The sequence below is a fragment of the Bos javanicus genome, chromosome 29, assembly GCF_032452875.1.
Source record: "Bos javanicus breed banteng chromosome 29, ARS-OSU_banteng_1.0, whole genome shotgun sequence".
Taxonomy (NCBI): Eukaryota; Metazoa; Chordata; class Mammalia; order Artiodactyla; family Bovidae; genus Bos; species Bos javanicus.
This window is the reverse complement of record NC_083896.1, coordinates 46,678,261-46,697,281: the sequence shown is the minus strand read 5'-3', so window position 1 is coordinate 46,697,281 and position 19,021 is coordinate 46,678,261. Positions and strand designations below refer to the sequence as shown.

The following is a 19,021-nucleotide window of genomic DNA, read 5'->3' as shown; positions in this document are numbered from 1 at the left end:
TTTTAAAAAAGAAAGTTGAGGTGACCAGGGGCTGGGGTAGGGAATACAGTTTAGGGGGCACAATTTCCTTTCAGGGAGATGAGAAAGTTCTGGAAGTGGACAGTGGTGATGGCTGTATAATATTACTCAATGCCACTGAGTTGTACCCTTCAAAACGGTTAAGATGGTACATTCTATGTTATGTGTATTTTACCACAATTTTTTTTAAAAAAGAAAAGGGACCTGGGACTTCCCTTGGGGTGCAGTGGATAAGAATCCGGCTGCCAGTGCAGGAGACGCAGGTTCGATCCCTGATCTTGAAAGATCCCACAGCGAAGCCCGAGGACCACAGCTACTGAGCCTGCGTGCCTAGAGCCGATGCTCTACAACAGGAGAAGCCACAGAAGCGAGAAGCTCCTGGGCTGCGACGAAGAGCAGCCCCACTCTCATCAACTAGAGAAAACCCATCAAAACTGCGAGCCCCAGCTCAGCCAAAATAAATAAGTTAATTAATTTTAAAAAGACACAGTCTGATGATCAGATCCGAGATGCTACTCAGCGAAGCCCCCTCCCCAGACCCAGGAGAAGAGTCGGCGCAGGTCTCATCTCTGCGGTGAGTAAGACGGGCCCCTCTGCTCTGGGGCCAGGGGCACAGTCAGGGCAGGGATCCCACGCAGAGGAAAGGGTGTGAGGAGGAGAGATGAGCAGCAGATGCCGTGAGCCCACCTGCCCTGGCGCTGCCAGGAGTCCGACAAGTCCAAGGGGAGAGACGGATACTGACCTCCGACCCCTGGCTCCGGGGCCCGGCAGCTGGCTCCCCGGCAGAGCCCTAGGTCAAGGAGCCCGTGAGCATCTGAGCATGCAGGCCTCACCGGATCCAAGTGGACAAGGACCAGGTGTCTGAGGAGAGTCCTCCAGCAAAGGCAGATGACGGAAATATGGAATAAAATCACTGCAGGAAGAGGGGCGCAGGGAGCAGGGCACTGCACCCCAAGAGAGGAAGGAGGATAGAGACGAGGGAAAGGAAGGAGTTCTCAAATCACGATAAAATGTGATCGTAGGAATTTTTAAAACCTGAATATCAATATGAGGGTTGGGCAAATAAGCCTGAGGAACGGCTCACAGAAAGAAAGCAAAAGACCAAGAGAGAGAAAACGGAAAATGTAAAAAGAAAATATGTCCAGATTTGCCCTGTGCACGAGAGGAAATCCAGAGAAAGGGCAGAGAGACGTCACAGAGAAGAAAATCCACAGCAAGATGACCTCAGAAAACCTCCCAGCGCAGAACCATCAGAGAGCTCCACCCGGCTGCAGAGGGGCGAACCCCAGTCATGCGCTGGACAGATGATCAGAAGCCCCAGGAGGGGGATCCGGGGGCGAGACAGGTGCAGACCCACCCCCATGAAGCTTATAAACACCGTGAACCAAGACTCACTGAAAGAAATGCATTTACATCACAATCGTGCACACACAGAGCCCTGAGTAAAGTTTCATCAGACAGCGCCTCCTCTGACCGCGTGTGTCACCGTCTGATCACTCCATCCTGCCCCTTCTATTTCATGCCACTGTTTGTTAAAGTCCCTGGTCGCAGCTCACCATGTTGATTTCAAGTCCGCCATTCGGGTGCGGCCTACAGTTAATGCTGTGCTGTGCTTAGTTGCTCAGTCGTGTCCAACTCTTTGTGACCCCATGGACTGTAGGCTGCCAGGCTCCTCTGTTCATGGGGATTCTCCACGCAAGACTAGTGGAGTGGGTTGCCTTGCCCTCCTCCAGAGGATTTTTCCAATCCAGGGATCGAACCCAGGTCTTCCACATTGCACACAGATTCTTTACCATCTGACCCACCAGGGAAGCCCAAGAATACTTGAGTGGGTAGCCTATCCCTTCTCCAGGGGATCTTCCTGACCCAGGAGTCAAACTTGTATCTCCTGCATTGCAGGCGGATTTTTTTTTTTTTTACCAGGTTGTGCTATGATGCGAAGAACTGACTCACTAGAAAAGACCTTGATGCTGGGAAAGATTGAAGGCAGGAAGAGAAGGGGTCAACAGAGGATGAGGGGGTTGGATGGTATCATCGACTCAATGGACATGAGTTTGAGTAAGCTCCAGGAGTTGGTGATGGACAGGGAAGCCCGGTGTCCTGCAGTCCATGGGGTTGCAAAGAGTTGGACACAACCGAGAGCCTGAACTGAACTGAGCTACCAGGGTAGCCCACAGTTAATAAAAAACAAACAAAAAAGCAAAATGCTTGGTACATACAGTAAGTCCCCTACATGTGAATCTTCAAGTTGCGAACTTTCAAAGATGCTAATGAGTGTTTACACGTCCAGTCGTGTGTCTGGTGTACACTGTCTCGTGTGTGCACCTCTACAGGCGGCTGTGCTTCTGTGTACTGCACGGAACTGCGTAGAGCACACCTTTATGTCAAGCCCGGGGTGTCTGGAATCAAGCCTGAAAACAGCAGTGATGTAGCTGGTAGCGTTGTACTTTTCAAGGTACTGTACTATTAGATCAAAGTCGTTTTCTTTATTTTTTTGTGTTTGTATCTTATGTGTTATTTGTGTGAAAAGTATTAGAAACCTATTCCATGCAGGACTTCCCTAGTGGCCCAGCGGTTAAGATTTCGCCTTCCAATACCAGGGGTGGGCACGAGTTCAGTCCCTGATCGGGAAGCTAAGATCCCACGTGCCTGGAGGCCGACAAACCAAACCCTAAACCATAAACAAAACTAACGAATTCAAGAAAGACTTTAGAAAACGGCCCACTTCATAAACCTATTACAGTGCAGTGCTGTATGGCCGACTGCGTTAGCCGGTACTTAGGCTGACTATTGGACTCATGAATAAATTGGACTTAGGAACTCGATCTTGGAACCAAACACATTTGTTTGTAGGGAACTTACTGTATAAACCATGGAATATTAGCCATTAGAAAGAGTGACATAATGCCATTTGCAACAACATGGATGAACCTAGAGATTATCATACTAAGTGAAGTAAGTCAGACAGAGAAAGACAAATATGTGATACCCCTTACAAGCAGAATCTTTAAAAAAGAAAATGATATAGATGAGCTTACTTATAAAACAGAAACAGAAACAGAGACATAGAGAAAGAATTTATGGATACCAGTGGGGGAGGGTAGGGGTTAAGGGATAGATTGGGAATTTGGGGTTGGAATGTACACACTGCTATATTTAAAAGAGATAACCATCAAGAACCTACTGTAAAAATAATAATAATAAATTTTAAAAAAAAAAAAGAAAAAACAAAACACCAATCTAGCTGGAGGAGGGAGGCAGATACTGTAACAGTGCAGTGTTAATAATAAAGTCCTGTGTATTCCACTTTTTCTTTTTTTTGGCTGTGCTGGGTTTTCGTTTTGTGCAGTAGCTTTGTGCAGGCTCCTCTCCAGTTGTGTGTGGGCTTCTTGTTTCGGTGGTCTCTCCTGTTGCGGAGCGCAGGCTCCAGGGCACTCAGGCTTCAGCAGCTGCAGCTCGCAGGCTCCCGGGCTCGGGCTCAGCAACTGTGGCTCAGCCACTCCTCGGCGTGTGGATTTCTCCCAGACCAGGGATGGAACCTGTGTCCCCTGCAATGGCAGGCAGATTCTTATCCACTGCTCCACCAGGGAAGTCCTGTGTCCCACTTTGCTAAGCCCTGAAACTTCACCGGAACCCCAGAGCCCTCTCCCTTCTGGCAAACTCTGGCCCGCTTGTGTGTGTGTGTCAGGACCACCCCTCGCCCCCACTCTCCGACTGCTCTGTGGAGACCAGCTCATGGGTGCCAGGCTGGAAGCTGGGAGACCAGTGTGCCAGTGGATTCCAGTCAGGAAAAAGGGGACTCACCGTGGGCACTTGAGACCCAGGATCGCCTCACGGGACTCCAGCTGCACAGAGAAAACGAGCGGCTAGCCGTGACCCCCAGCACTGGGAGGACAGGAGGGGCCCAGCCCCGGGAGGACCGGGGGATAAGTGTTGGGGGCCAGAGTGAGGCACTCCGCCCGTGGCAAAGGTCATGAGGAAGGAGGCTCGACATACGCAAAGGCGGGATCGAGCCTCAGGAGTCCCCCTGGAAATCCTCGAGCATCTACCCCCATAACCAGAGCCTGCCTGCTTTATTACTTTGTGCTCTCACCTACACCTATGACTTTACGGGGGGCTGTCCCCCACCACCTCTTTCGGAGAAGGAGTTAACCTAGAGCTCCAGTTAATAAAAACTCCTGGGCGTGACAAGAGTGTTTTAACCTACAAACTCCTCTGAAGGTTCTCTAGCCTGCCTGACAGGCTTGTCCGGCCACATGTGATTGCTCACAGCCTCCCAACTTTAAACCTTCTAAAAACAGGTTCCTTAGAAAAGTTAGAAAACTATTAGTATAAGTATAATGGGCTGATTAGAAATTGTGTTGGTGAAGCGTTTTTCATTTGTTGAGCCAATGTTTGTTGCTAAGTCTCCACATCCCCTGCCCTTACACACGTTAATGAATATATAGAAGAAATAAGTATTAACCTTTGATATTAATCACGTTAGACCTTAGGCTAAGTACATTCTTTCCTTAGCTAAAACCCACTACACCCTCACCCTATAGGAATGTAACTTTATTTGGGTGGCGTCTCTTTTAAGAATAATCACCCCTGGAGAAATAAGTGTCCTGGTTGACTGACCGCTGTCACAAGGAGAGGGTCATAAATTGTCAGCAGGCCCCCTGGCCAGAAGATGATGTAACACCCCTAAGACCTCTGTATACATTTGTATGAAGCACCTGACTTTGATAAAAGTCAGGACTGCTGACCCCGCGTGACTTTTGCATAACATCTCAGTGTATAAAAGTAGACCATGGAAAATAAAGAATTGGGATCAGTTTCTCGAAATACTGGTCTCCCCATGTCTCTCTCTCACTCTGGCTGAGTCTCCATCTGGAGCACGGAACCCGCCATGCTTACTAATTATGCCTGGGCTTCTAAGATCCGACCGGGGAGGCCTCAGTGTCTCCTCTCCTTCGGAAGAATGGAAGGATGCCTGCGGCCTACGTAAGTGGTGCAAACTTCTTGTCTTGAAGTTTTATTGGTCTCCCGCATAAACCAAGCTACTCAGCCTCTATTCTCCACTGAATTTTCCTACTGAGCTATCCTCATCCTATTACTCTTTACATCTTTAATTAATATCTAATTGAAGTTATTGTATCCTGATCCTCGCCGACGCCGTCCCCGCTTCGAATACCCTGGATCAGCCAGGGCTGGACCCTGGCAGATACGGATGCGGTTTGCGGAGCATCAGCCTGGCATCACAGAATGAAGCAGAGAAAAGAGGACACAGGGGAGAAGGACGTTGTGAAACAGGTGGGGACCCCGAGGCAGAGTGCAGGGCAGACGGGGCGGAGGCTGGGCCGGGATCCAGGTCAGACAGGCTGCGTGGGAGCCAGGGCAGCCACAGAGGAGGGGGAGATGCGGGCAGATTCCAGCATGGTCTGAAGGCAGGGCACAGCGCACTTGCTGGCAGGTCTGTGCGGGGGTGAGAAAGAGGTGAACAGGATGGCTGTGAGGGTGCCCGGCAGGTGACCTGAAAGAGCTGCAGGATTAGAAGGCGTGTCAGTGTCCTGGGGCAGCTTGAAACACAGAAACTTGTCTGCCCCTGGCTCTGGAGGCCACAAGTCCAAAATCAAGGGGTCAGCAGGGCTGCGCTCATTCCCAGGGCCCTAGGGGAGGAAGAAGCCTTCCTGCGTGTCCCAGCTTCCGGGGCTCCAGGTGCTCCTGGATCCGGGCCACATCCCTCAAGCCTCTGCCTCCTCCTCCAGGTGCCCCCCTCCTCCCTCCCGTCTATCTTCTTTTGTCTCTTATAAGGGCACCTGTCATTGGCTTGAGGGCCCACGAGCCAGCAGGATGATCCCACCTTGAGATCCTTAATTACATCTACAAATACCCTTTATCCAAAAAGATCTCATTCATAGGTTCTGGGTATCGGGATGTGGGCATAGCTTTGGGGGGCCACCATCCAGTCCACCACCCAGGGGCTGATCAGGCCCTCAGACAGGGACGCGTTGAGTTCGGGATGCCTCTAAATACCCAAGGGCAGATGCGAGCAGACTTATATTTGGAGCTAGGGAAGATCGTAGAGAAGATAATCCTTGGGGTGCCATCAGCATGTAATTGGCATTAAGGCCCCGAGTGGCTCAGGCCCCGTTTCCCAGAAGCACAGGGGGATTCAGGACTCGGGAGTCTGGCTTATGGGGAACAGCTGCTCAGGGCAAGAGAGTGAGGACCCAGGGTGGGCTCAAGGGAAGCCGAGCAGAAAGAAGGCCTTGGCTGGAGACAGGCATCGGCCTGACCCCGATATGCCAGGGGCTGGTTTCACCGGAGTCCTCCCGCTTTGAGCCACAGGCCAGCGTCTAGAATCGCTGGGTCCTGCTGAGTTCTGTCCAAATTCCTGAGCCCAGAACAGGGAACAGGATAAACGGTAGTTTTATACCACAGAGTTTTGGGTAAATTTGTTATGTGGCCATAGCAACGGGAGCAGCCTTTCTGCCTCTGACGAACAGGAAAGCCCCAACCAGACCAGGAGCCCAGCAGGCCCAGCAGCTTCCCGCCTCTGACCGCCCAGTTTCTGTCTGTTTTCTGGAACACGGGGATGTTTATCTTTGAGGGGGGTGTGGCTCCATGTGTTTAGAATTCCTTTTCCATTTTATTAGGACTGCTGAGTGTCGGGTCAGGGATCGGGGTGAGGGTCCTGCCCCAACTTGAGACCCAACTAGTGACGCTGTCCTGACCAGAAGCCTGAGCTCTGTACCTCCTGCCCTTCGTGATGGGAGCCGGGGGACCCCGTGGGGTCTCACCAGGGGGAATAAAGAACAGAGAGGCATGACCACTGTCCCCAGGCTTGCCGAGGACCGGAAGAGGGCTGGCTCTGTGCTGGGGGAGCAAGAGACAAGTTCATTCCCAGATGATCGGGGACCTGCCGGCTCTCACAGGGAGGGGTGTTCCCTGGACATTCGGCGGCGGGGCAGCAGTCCCTACGGGGCTTGCTGGGGCTCCATGTGCTGAACCCAGGGAGGAGGCTCACCAGCAAGCCGTGACCTCTGTCCTCTCGCTCCAGGAACGGGCATAAAAGACACCAGGACGCTCCCTTCACTGAAGAGCCTCGACCGGAAGTTCCCTGCCCTGGTTTGGCTGTGAAAGCCAGCCCCGGGCAGCCCCACATGGCTACTCACAGCCTCTGTCTGTCCGGGGTCACCAGCAGCCTCCGCAGCATCTCTGAGCAAATTTAAAAAAAAAAAAGGGAATTCCCCGACAGTCCAGTGGTTAGGACTCCGTGCTTTCACTGCCCAGAGCCTGGGTTCAATTCCTGGTCGGGAAACTAAGATCCCACATGTTGTACAGCACAGCAAAAAAAAAGTAACAGAAAGCCCTTCCTCTGAGGGGCCGCAGCTGGTTTCACCAGACTTGTTCGGCTGGGCACAGGTGGGTTTCAACCCCAACTCACCCCAAAAGCCAGTTCCATCCACCCCTGAGAAAGGTGAGCAGGCCAGTCCCAGGGGCAGGCCCCTCTGACTGCTGAATCTGTGGGGTTGAAGGCTGAAGCGAGCGACGTGGCAGCCTCAGGACATGTTTGAGAGGGAAAGACGGGCGTGAGCAGCCCTCTGCTGGGTTTCTCTCTCTCTGGGTCCTGGAATCCCTAACTGAGTTCATGAAAAGAATCCAAGTACGGCTTCCCCCTAAGGTAGGGAGCCCCAGCCTCTGGACTATAGACCAATCGGTCCTCTCGGTCAGATCAGCGGCACCATTAGATTAAAATGCCCGAAAATGTAATGCACTTGAATCGTCCTAAACCCACCCCCTCCACCCCCACACGCGGAAACGCTGTCTTCCATGAAACCGATCCCTGATACCAAAAAGACTGGGGACCCTGCCCTAAGGAGACTCGCTTCAGATCTGCAACAGACGCTGAAACAGTGATTTCCAAATGTTTCTGATCACATACCCCCATCAGCAACATATGCAAACATTGTATGCTGTGACCAGTGGGATTTACCCTAGGAATTCAAGGTTGGTTTAACATTCAAAATTCAATTCACGCAATCCACTGTATGAGATGGTTGGATGACATCACTGACTCAATGGACATGAGTTTGGGCAAACTCCGGGAGATGGTGAAGGACAGGGAAGCCTGGAGTGCTGCAGTCCATGGGGGCGCAAGGAGTCGGACACGACTTAGCAGCTGAAAGACAAACCACCACCAGAGAGCTATGTATAAAAGATGAATCCCACGTGGTCATCCCCACAGGCATGGAAAACCTATGACAAAGTCCAAAACCATTTGTGATTTAAAAATAAAACCACTAATAAAAATTTATAAATAAATCAACAAAAATTCCCAGCAAATTAAGGATGGAAGGGGACTTCCTGCCCTAATACTGCATTAGGGAACATGAGGGGGGGGCGGGGTGAAGGGTGGCACAGTCCTGTGAATTTACTAGAACTTGTTGTGTTGCACGCTGGCAATGGGTGGATTTCATGGTACGATCGCCCCACCTCACTGAAGCTGTGCAGCAAAATAACTCATCGGCAGTTGTGGGCAGGGGACAGAGAGCTGAGCGGTGGTTCTGGCGGAAAAGGGGGGAACCGTCGCTGAAAAGGGCAGGCAGCCCACCACAAAGAGAGAAGTGAGAGATGAGAAGAATTCACGAGCCGGACAACCCAAGCTGGCATCACTAAGGCTCTGGCCGCCCAGGGTGAGTCCAGATCGGCTCCCTGGCTCCACTTTTCCTCCGAGCAGAGAAGTTTCCAGACCAAATAAGGCTGCAGCTTTTGCAATGCTCCTGGCATGGAACACAGTTCCTGTCAAATGCCAGGTTGTAAGTCAGGCCTAAACCATCCCCACAGCAGCCGGGTGCCCATCAACCCTCTCTGATCACCTGGTAACGCTCCAAACAAACCCAGGTAAACACAGGGCAGGGCAGGGCAGGGCCCACTGCTGCCCACAGCCCACCAGCAGGCGAGGAGGGTGCACCTGTTGCGTGGAAGGAAGCTCAAGATGCCCCCCCCGAGCCCAGGCACGGGGCTTGACATACAGCATTGTCGGCTGGCAGCTCCTGGGGCCCCAGGCACCCTGGCTTTGGCCAAGCGCAGGAAACATCACTTGGTGAACCTGGAGGAGAAGCCACCTGTGCCATCTCAGCTCTGCAACAAGACGTCAAGGACAGCAGATACTTCCTGAGCACAGGAGCACTGTGTCAAGAGCCTCGTGAGTTTAAAGCCTTTGAGCTTCACAGCAACCCTGTGAGGTGTCCTGTTATGTCCCCATTTGACAGATGAGGAAACTGAGCCCCACGGCCACACAGCCTGTACAAGGCAGATCTGAGCATGTGCCCCAGGGCTGACATGCTCCAAAGCCAGGGCTCCATGCTGTGTTGTATCACCCCCACAGCAAAAAGAAGAAAACAGCAGGCCCCCACATGGGTGCCCCCCACGGAGGAGAAGACGCACGACCACCCAGAAGGGACTCCAACACCAGTTGCTCCTTCAGGAGACCTGAACCTACAGGAGCCGGCAGACCACGCTCCTCTGGTTTGGGCTGTTCTCTCCTTTTCTGGGCTACCCTTTCCAGGTTGAGGGTTAGTCACTCAGTCTTGTCTGACTCCTCGATGCCCCATGGACTGTAGCCCATCAGACTCCTCTGTCCATGGGATTCTCCAGGCAAGAATACTGGAGTAGGTTGCAATTTCCTTCTCCAGGGGATCATTCTGATTGAGGGGTCAAACCCAGGTCCCCTGCTTTGCAGGCAGATTCTTTACCATCTGAGCCACCAGGGAACTCCACATTTTTTAAGCTACGAATACTTTCTGAACAAAATCTCTCTGGGATGAGAAATGGAAACCTTCTGTGCTGTTTCAACTCACTACATTTTAACCACGCATCAAACCCGGCTTGAGTGGAGGGCAGTGGCAGAGATGAGGACCCCATGTGGGGCTGGGGGTTCCTGCCATGGAGCCCAGTAGCACAGCCCAGACCTCACCAATACACTGCCCACTGCCCCTCTGTGGACATCTCAGCACAGCTGGCAAGGTGGCCCATTCCCCGGTCCCTGTGACGGAGGAGGAGATGGGCTCAAAGGGGAGCCACGTGCAGAAGCCACGTCAAACAGAGCTGGATCCACACTCAGAGCTCACAGCTCGGGGCTCCCACCACCCCTGCCACACAGGGCTGCCTTCCTCCTCTGCTTGGAGCTCTTCCTAGTGGGCTGGCCCACTGGGGGAGCACACAGATGAAGATACGGGGCCTGCTCTTTCCCTAATGAGGGGAGGGGCCCTGACTGGGCACCACCTCTGTGCCAGGACTGGACAGGCCCAGTAAGATACACAGTCGTGGGCACAATTGGATCAGGGCAGATCCTTTTAGCTGCAAGGAATGGAAACCCAGGGCAGATTTTCTCATCTAGAAAAGGGGATGTATTAGTCTGAGACACTGAGAAGAATGGGTTGGGGATCAGGTATGGCTGCATACAGGTGTTCAGACATCGTGGGCCGGTTACTCCCACACCCTGGTTTGACTCTGCTTCTGTGTTCGCCTCCTTCTCTCCTGCAGACGGGCTTCCTCAAGGTGGCAGGAGGGGTGGCTGCAGGTCATCCCCAGTGGAAGAGCCAGCATCTTTTAGCACCTGTGTGTGGACCCAGGGGGCAGATCCTGGTGGATCCTGCTTGAATTCTAACCCGTCGCCAAACCTGGCCCTGCTGTGGCCATTCAGATGTGTTCTCTGATCCGGCGGAGGACCCAGAGCCTCCCTGTGGCAAGAGGATCAGGGCTTATTAACACAGAGGCAGGGATTAGCACCCTTTGGGAGGAGAGAGCTGCCACGGGGCCCTCAGCAACCACAAAAGGATGCTTCTGACGCACACGCCTCGTGACCGGGTCGCCCTGTCCAAATTTCCCAGCAGCCAGGGCGCTCGAGCAGCGGAAATGGTGGCTCTGCACTCAACAGCACTCTCTGTGCTGACCTGGATCATCCTCAGACTGTGTGGCTCCTGGAGACCCTCCTTCCTCTTCCCGGACAGTTCAGTCCTAAAGCCACCAGATGAGAGCAAGTAAGGAAGGCATTCACAGAAGGGGGAGGGGAAGGGGCCGTGTGCATCCATGGAAGGGGAGGTGGAGGGGCCGTGTGCAGGTGGGCATCCACAGAAGGGGAGCTGGAGGGAACATGTGCAGGTAGATATCTATGGAATGGGGAGGGGGAGGTGCCGTGTGCTTGGAGGCACTGGCATGGGCAGGGGGCACATCCCCACAGGAGGTGGCACAGAGAGGGCCGCCAGGCCGGGGGCAGGGCCAGCACTGTCAGAAGCAGGGCAGACAAACCTGTGGGTCTGGGGGGAGGTCAGGATCCATGGAGGTGCTGGGTAAGCGGCCTCCAGGGCCCGACGGCACAAAAAGAGAAAAACTGGGCTTCCTAGGGTGATGGAAGTCAGAACAGACACCTAATCACCAGCCGCTCCCAGGCCCCCCAGGTGGGGATGAGGGGCGGCGGGGAGGCGTGGTCCATGGTGGTGAGGCAGTCAGTGATGGGGAAGGAGATGAACCAAGGGCAGCATCCCCCAAGCTGGCCGGGCCTCTCTTCCCAGAGGCGCAGCTCCAGAGAGACCGCCCTCCTCCCCACCAACCTCTTTCCTCCAAGCTGGGCCCCGTGTGTCCCTGTCCAGGTTACACCCCTACATGTGCCAATCTGCAACTTCCCTCCTGGTTGATAGAAATGTCCAGCAGAGCAGGAATGCTTTCTCCTGCGTCAGCTGTGCCCGGGGCAAGTGTCCCCCCTCCTCCCGAGGCCCTGTGTGCTCAGCGGGCTCTCAGCCACCTTGGGAAAGGGGGTGCAAACCCCTCTAAACCAGGCCAGAGTGAAAATAGAAGAACCGCATCACGAAACGTACTTTGGCTGTGTGCATGTTTTCACTTAATGTTTAAATAATTTATATTCCTTTGAAACAAATAAAGCTCTGAGAATAAAATAAAACATCCATCTGAGGTTCTCTTCAAGAAGGGACTCTGGAGCATCCCTCCGGGGGCTTCGGGTCTGCAGGCTTGGCTAGGCCGGGGCTCTAGGGGGCTCTTCCCTGAGACCACCACTGCAGACAGTGACACGGATGGGTGGCATGGCAGGGAGCCTCCCCAAACCACACCCGGACATGACCTCCGACCTCCAGGGCACCAGAACGGCCAGAGTCGCGTTGGTTGGGGTCAGGGTGGGGTCACTGCGGCCCCCAGGGAAGAGAGACAGGAACCGGCCCCAGTGAGGTCACAGACCAGCTGCGGGCCGAGCCGCGAGTGGGGACATCTGGGAGAAGCGCTGGCTCTGAGACGTCCTCTGTCCTGTCTGACCTGAAGGGCGGGGAGCTGCCACCCTGGGCCGTGAGGCCGTCTGTCACCTTCACAGGGTCACAGGCCCAGGCCCCAGTCCAGGGGAGTGCACGACCCGGCAGCGGCAGCCCACACGCTCCCTGGAGGGCGGGCTTGCAGGAGGCCCTCGGGGTGGGGGTGGGGAGCGCACGAGGGCTCCCACCCCCAACAGCAGCCCTGAAAAGCGGCCTGGGCTGGGATCCCCCAGCCTCTCCGCCTTGTCCCGAGTCGTCAGAGAAGCTCATCGCTGGGTCCTTGGCAGGCACTTCACCCCGCGGCCGGGGGCCGATGTGGGTCTGGCTGCCACGCGACCGCGTAGAGCCGCCACCAGGAAGGGAAAGGCACTGCAGGCCCCGCCGGTCCCAGAGGCCACGGGGCGGCAGGGCGCCCGCCTCACTTGCCCTTCTCCTTCCTCTTGCTCCGCCTCTGGCCGGTCAGTTCGTCCAGCTTCTTGTCCAGCCTCCTCTGCAGCTGGGCCCGCTTGGCGGGGTCCAGGGACCTGTCCTTGGTCCCACTGCCGGGGTAGAGGACCCCTTCCCGGCTGATCCTCTGCCGAGCGTGGGCGCGAGCCCTCTCCCCACAACCATGGACCTGGGGGGACACAACAGGCAGTGCTGGGCCAGGAGTGGGGACAGACGAGGCCCCAGTTCCACCACACAGCACTCGGGGGCCACGAAGCCCCAGCATCGCCCTCGGAGGGGCTCCCTGCTCTTTCCACATGCTGACTCTCACCCACGGGCTCCCAGTGTGGGGTCGGGGGGCAGGAAGGGTCCATGCCCTGGCAGGGCTGGTGGCTAGAGCCCCAAATGCTTCCTGCCCCCTGCCTTGGGCTCAGCACAGACCCTCCACCAAGCAGACGGCAGTGCGGGGCGGGGTACCGTGCCTCCCCGGCAGGGCAGGGTCCACTTAGGGGTCACTCACACACGCACAGGCCCAGTCTGTATGCGCACGACACACACACACAGGCCCATGGTTTGCCCGGAGCCCACCAGCCCAGGATCTGGAGACGAAGCCCGCCACTCTCCCCCAGGGCCGCGGACCTCGGGCAGGTGGTGGCTGAGGCAGTAGCGGCGGCCGCAGTGCAAGCAGAGCTGGCCCAGGGTCACGACGCTGGCCGTGCACTTGGCGAAGCCACAGGTGTTGTCCGCCTTGATGGCAGCCAAGACCAGGGCATCAAAGTCCTCCTCAGCGGGCAGTTCTATGGCCGCGGGTCCTGTGGGGAGACAGGCATCAGTCACCCCAGCAGGCGAGGACAAGGAAGTCGGATGCCAACTCCCCGCAGGGCCCACGTCTGCCCGTCGAGCAGCCTGGCCCGACCCCTGCCCTCAGGGCTGCCGCGCGTGAGCAGACGCTGACGGAGCGGGTCCCTCACGAGCCCATGGCCCTCACCGGACAGCGCAGCGGATGGTGCAGCTGGGAGCGTCCGGAAGGGGCCGGCAGACAGGGCGTGCGTGCCTCAAAGCTCACCCGCACAAATCCAGAGAGCATTTAAATATGAGCATATCCTCTACGTTGCTGACTGTAAATTCAAATCCCCAGACTAACCCTGCCATCCAGGGAAACACAGCATATTCGTTCACGGCCCAGTGTAAGGAAACATAACACCTATAACCAGACAGTTGTGTGGGATCCTTTAAAGTTGTAAGGAAACGCTCAGAAGGGGGAAGGAGACTGTAATCCCTAAGCGGCGTTTTTAATTCTGGCGGCTTGAAGAAGCACCCGGCAGCTCCAGCTCCCCTGGTGTGGGCGCCAACTCCACAGGGCACCATTCTCACATGGTCGCCACCCACACCCCACCCCCAAAGGAGGACCATCCTGCGGCCACGCCCGTGCAGTCACGTGTTCTGAGCGTGGTGGAGGCAGGAGTGGGGTGTCCGCTCCCGTGGGGGGCGGGGGACAGCGTCTCCTGTCCCCCAGCACAGAGACCGCACACAGGGGCCACTCACGACAGGAGCCAGCGCAGACAGGCCCGAGGCGGGGTCTGGGCTGTGCTTCCCAGGGCTCGGGGGCCCGGGGAAGAGGACCAACCCCACGGCCTTGCCTGGAGGGACGTGGCTGTGACAAGGCTCATGTAGAAAAGCCAGGCCGTGCCCTGGACTCTCAGCTTCAGTGTGACACTGCGTCGGGGTGGGTGGCGGGCGGAGCAAACTGACCCCGGGTGCCCGGCGGAGGCCAGCGTGGCACAGAGCGTGACGCAGGAGCACACGGCCCTGCCGGGGACCCCAGAGCCCGTGGAAGGAGTGTCGCGGCCGTGCAGGTCGCTGTGACCCTCTGTGCGCCCGGGCCCTGCCAGCCGCGGCTGCTCCTCCGGCCCTCTCCCTGCAGGAGGAGCTCCGGTGGCCCGACCGGACCCTATACTAGGCCCTGAGGACAGAGGCCGCTGAGGCCAGTGTGGTCCCCGGGGGCTTAGGGTTCAAGATCCAGGACCCAGGCAGGGGCCCGCGGGAGGCGCCTTGCTTCTTCATGGTGGCAGGTGGGCCTCACCCTCCCAGTGGAGGGGACGCCACGCCTGCGCTCCCACGAGCCAACTTACCTCTCGCATATTTCTTGTTCTTCTTTTCCGGTAACTTGCGGGGCGCGGGGCCCGGGGCGTGGGGCCCCTCCCTGGCCCGCTGCTCCTGCTGGGCCCCCGCCCTCTGCAGTCTCTCCAGGTGCAGCACCTTCAGGTCCGGCTGGTCCCGGCCGCTCGAGTCCCTGACGGGGGGCTCCGGCTGCTTGCAGCTGGGGGTCTCTGGACGCAGAGGGGCTCTGCCATCGGGCCCCGCAGGGGTGGGCGGCGCCTCGGGGGTGGGCAGGGGCCTCTTGCTCACCGTGATAAAGCGTTCCCTCCCCTTCCCGGTGCTGTCGTGCCTCAGCCCGAACTCCTCCGCGATCTGGTGGACCCGCAGCCTGTCGTGCGGGTTCAGGGAGGCAGGAAACTCCAGCTGCGTCTTCTCACTCTCCACGAATTCCACAATCGCGGCCCTGAAGCTGTCTGCTCCGTCTCTGCTCCCGGCACCCTCCCAGCCGCCGCCTCCATTGAGGCTTGGCTGAGGCTGCGGCTCAGAGGAGCCCAAGGGCGCCCCGCTCGGCTTCTTCCGGCCCGGCCCGGTCCCCCCGGGGGCCCTCCTGGCTGTCGCGGCAGAGCCCCGGGGCTTTCCGCCTGCCTGGGCACCCTCGTGGGAGTAGTTCTCGGGGACGATGTCGTCAAGATACTCAAAGGCCGTGCGCACCTCGCCATGCTCCGTGAGGTAGTCCACCAGGGTCTTCAGGAAGGCGTGGTTGCTGACGGTGCGGGAGTCACAGACCACGGCCACGTGCCGCCGCGCGCGGGTGACCGCCACGTTGATGCGCCGGTCCTCGGCGAGGAAGCCCACTTCACCTGAACACCAGCCCGGGTGCACAGACAGCAGAGACTAAGGGACAGGAAGGCAGGCTCCCCCGTCCGATGCCCTCCCCCAGAGGACCGCCCGCGCTCCGTCCGCCCCACAGCCGTGGGTCCCGTCCACAGGCTCCCCCGGTTGCTGTCTAGGACAGTTCTCTAGTCCTGCCTGGGGCTCTGGCAGTGACGCCTGCTGCTCGTCCCCAAGTCAGTACAGAGTCCTCTGCTGGAGCCCAGACCCAGGACACAGCCTGGGGCCCCAGCCAACACGCGAGGGACCTTGCGGTGCGCTCCTCCTGGCTTCACTTTACCCCTCCTTGTCTGTTTTTGACCTGACAGAACCCATTCACTAACAACTGTTTCTGGGAAAAAGCTTCTTACCCGATGGAATATCCATCAGCCCTGGCTGCAGAAACCAGGCCCTGAGGCTATACTGGCCGTGGGGCCAGGAGGTGAGCTCTGGGCTCTCGGGGGCCACCTCCACAACCACTTCGAGAGGCTCGTGAGATCCTAGTTCCCCAACCAGGGATCAAACCCAGACCCTGGACAGCAGAAACGCCGGGTCCTAACCACTGGACTATGTGGAAGCCCCAGCCCCGCACCTTTTCTGTTGGATCTGACGAAGGACAGGATCACAGCCTCCTTCTCCCGGCCCTGGAAGCCATCGACGGACCTTATCTCAAGCTCCGGGAGCCTGTGTGCGAGGCTCTGTCTGAGCAGGTCCACCTGCAACACCGAGCAAGGCTTCGCACCACAGCTCACGTCGGGGCGGCCCCACACACTGCCCTTTAACCCAGCGGAGGCCTGACCCCGCACAGCCGCTCGGCCCAGGGGGCCCGCAGCAGCCTCAGGGTGACGGCTTCTGAGCACCTCGCTTCCCACGGGTGTGTGCATGAACGACAAAGCAGCACACAAACGTGGCAGGGGTGACCCACACCCCAGCACGGACGCTCACGCCACCATGGCTTGGGCTCAGACACCCCCAGGCGTGCACCTCTGAACCGGGACGGCATCTCATGCACAGACCTCACGATCTGGGAAGCATAGTTCTTCCTACCAAATGAGACAGGCTTTGCCTTATGAGCACACAGGCCCTGAGAGGGGAGATGGGAAAAAAGCCCAAGAGAAGGGAGGCGATGTCTAGGGCGTCTGCTGCCCACCGCACCCTTCACCAGGCGGCGCCCCCGACCTTCCCCGGGAAGCCTCCGGAGACACTCAGCCCTGCGGTGTTCCACGAGCCAGAGAGCTGACTCGGGAGGGGGCAAGAACCTGGCAACTGGCCACAGCCACCAGCTCAGGTGTGGGCCAACCTGAGCCGGACTGGAGACTCCAAGCCAAGGCTCCCGTGGGGACACTGTGAGACAGGCCACCCCAGGAGCGCGTGGACGGAGGCCAGCCTGAGGCTGCCTGGCCCCGCGGGCAGGCCCGGCAGTTAGCTGACACAGGGAGCCAGTGAGAGCCCGGGACAGGGTGGGGAAGGCACCGCCAGGGGCAGACAGACGGAGCTCTTGCTGAGGCCATCTGAGCCCTGGATGCAGTCGTGACGAGGTCAGTTGCACCCTGAAGCTCTCGGCCACCAGAGCCCGTCAACCACCCTCTCCGCCGGCCCCTCCGGTGGGGAGTCACCCTGACACACACCTGCAGGTTGTACGGCGTGATGACGGCGATGTCGGCAGCCCGGACGCCCGCGTCCACCAGCGCCTGGACGTGCAGGCCGACGAGGCGCACTTCACCTGGGGGGAGACAGGCGGCCCTTCAGCACAAGGGGCGCTCCACGGACGCCCGTCACCGGCCCTGGTTTCCTAAGCGCTTTTCCAGCTGTGACGACAGGTGGCCCTCACGCTCGGCCTGCGGTGGCCTCCTGGGAGGGGACACGGGACCCCACACACAAGGCCCAGGGCCCCCACGGACGGGCCTCCTTTCTCAGTGAGGAGCAGGTGTGCGCCCCATCCAGCTGGCTGCCCCGAGGGGGGCCCCTCGCTGCCTGGGCCCCCTCTGCCTTGACCTGGGGCTGCCCGCCTGTCAAGCACACCCACAGTGCCCCACCGCCCAGGGCGCCTGGTTCAGGACCCCCCAGCCCTGCCCTCACGCGGCTCCTCTCTGATGCAGTCCACTGAGAGGGGCCCGGGCCAGCCTGCTCACCGGGGTTTCCTTTGGACTGCTCATCGTCCTCCTCCAGCTCCAGCAGCCCACAGCCAGCCGTGTCCACCAGCAGCAGGGGCACGCCCGTCTCCTCGGTGGCCGCCACGCCCGGGAGGTCCCTGCACACAGGCCGACACTGAACACGGGAGGCCCCAGCGACAGGCAGGGCCCTGCTGCCCTTCCCGCCCCTCCCCAGCCCTGACCCCACAGCAGACAGCAGGGGGAGGGGAGCACAGTCATTGTGATCGGAGGACCTCATCCTGGAGGAGCCTGACCCAGTGCTCTGGCCAGAAATCCAGTCTCAGAGGCGACCTCCATACCCACATCTTTACAGAATGCGGTTCAGGGGACAGAGGGCGGGGTACAGCGGAGTCACTCACCTCAGGAGGTGCCCGGCCACGGAAGGGTGGGCGGTGAGCTGCCCGTGGTACAGGGCCTCCGAGGCCCAGCGCGCGATGGCCTGGTGCATGCGGTACTGCACCGTCAGCATCCGCAGCGCCCCGGCTCCGTGCCGCTCCGCCAGGCGCTCCATCAGGCTGAGCGACAGCCCCGCCAGCGCGGCCCTGCCCGGGGACAGCAGCGAGGGGGCCCGAGTCCCGAGGCAGCCTGAACCAGGGGCCAGGCGGGAGGCAGCCCTCAAAGGGGCCCGAGTCCTGAGGGCAGCCTGAACCAGGGGCCGGGCGGGAGGCAGCCCTCAAACCTCAGCCCACTTCCCTCCCAGAACTAAGGGAACGGCCCCCCGGAAGTGCCCACGTCCACCAGCGAGCCACAGAGCTGGGACCCAGCCAGGCCGCCCGGCACAGAGCCGCCCTCGGCCCACCGAGGGATGGTGCCCGGCCCTACTTCAGCCCCGCACTCCCTCCTAACCTCCCTGGGTTACCACTGTTCAGTACAGGCGTCTACCAACAGCAGAGCCGTGGGCGTGAAGGGTGAAGGGACCCCAGTCCCAACCGCAAACCCAGAAACACACAGCACGACCCAGCCCACACGTCCCCCAAATCACCCGACTTCCCCCCAGACACAGTTCCGTGCGCCTCCCCCAGGGCACACGGTCCACACAGAGGGCTGCTCTGCAGGCCCCTCAGGCCTCCTCAGGAACCAGCCGCTGAGCCCAGGCCCCTGAGCCCTCCTCCTGGACAGCATCCACGCCCACCCCTACCCGGACATCTG

At 58.4% G+C, this 19,021-nt stretch overlaps 1 protein-coding gene and 1 long non-coding RNA gene across 3 annotated transcripts in view; one reads left to right on the top strand and one right to left on the bottom strand.

Annotated features, from left to right (window-relative positions):
• The first annotated feature begins 8,384 nt into the window (after window positions 1-8,384).
• Window positions 8,385-19,021, top strand: part of LOC133241572 (uncharacterized) — a 17,260-nt gene continuing 6,623 nt past the window's right edge. The window contains exon 1 of the long non-coding RNA XR_009734633.1: window positions 8,385-11,048. This is a non-coding gene — a long non-coding RNA (uncharacterized LOC133241572). The remainder of the gene's footprint in view (window positions 11,049-19,021) is intronic.
• Window positions 11,881-19,021, bottom strand: part of IGHMBP2 (immunoglobulin mu DNA binding protein 2) — a 24,529-nt gene continuing 17,388 nt past the window's right edge. Inside the window, exons 9-15 of one of the 2 annotated variants that reach the window (XM_061407269.1) lie at window positions 18,232-18,414; window positions 17,852-17,970; window positions 17,348-17,442; window positions 16,312-16,435; window positions 14,882-15,709; window positions 13,389-13,561; window positions 11,881-12,939 (exon numbers count right to left, since the gene is read on the bottom strand). In XM_061407269.1, the coding sequence (XP_061263253.1) occupies window positions 12,742-12,939; window positions 13,389-13,561; window positions 14,882-15,709; window positions 16,312-16,435; window positions 17,348-17,442; window positions 17,852-17,970; window positions 18,232-18,414 (1,720 nt within the window). In that variant the 3' untranslated portion in view covers window positions 11,881-12,741. Of the gene's footprint in view, window positions 12,940-13,388; window positions 13,562-13,737; window positions 15,710-16,311; window positions 16,436-17,347; window positions 17,443-17,851; window positions 17,971-18,231; window positions 18,415-19,021 lie in introns of those variants that run through there. The other variant, XR_009734632.1, reaches the window with a different exon arrangement.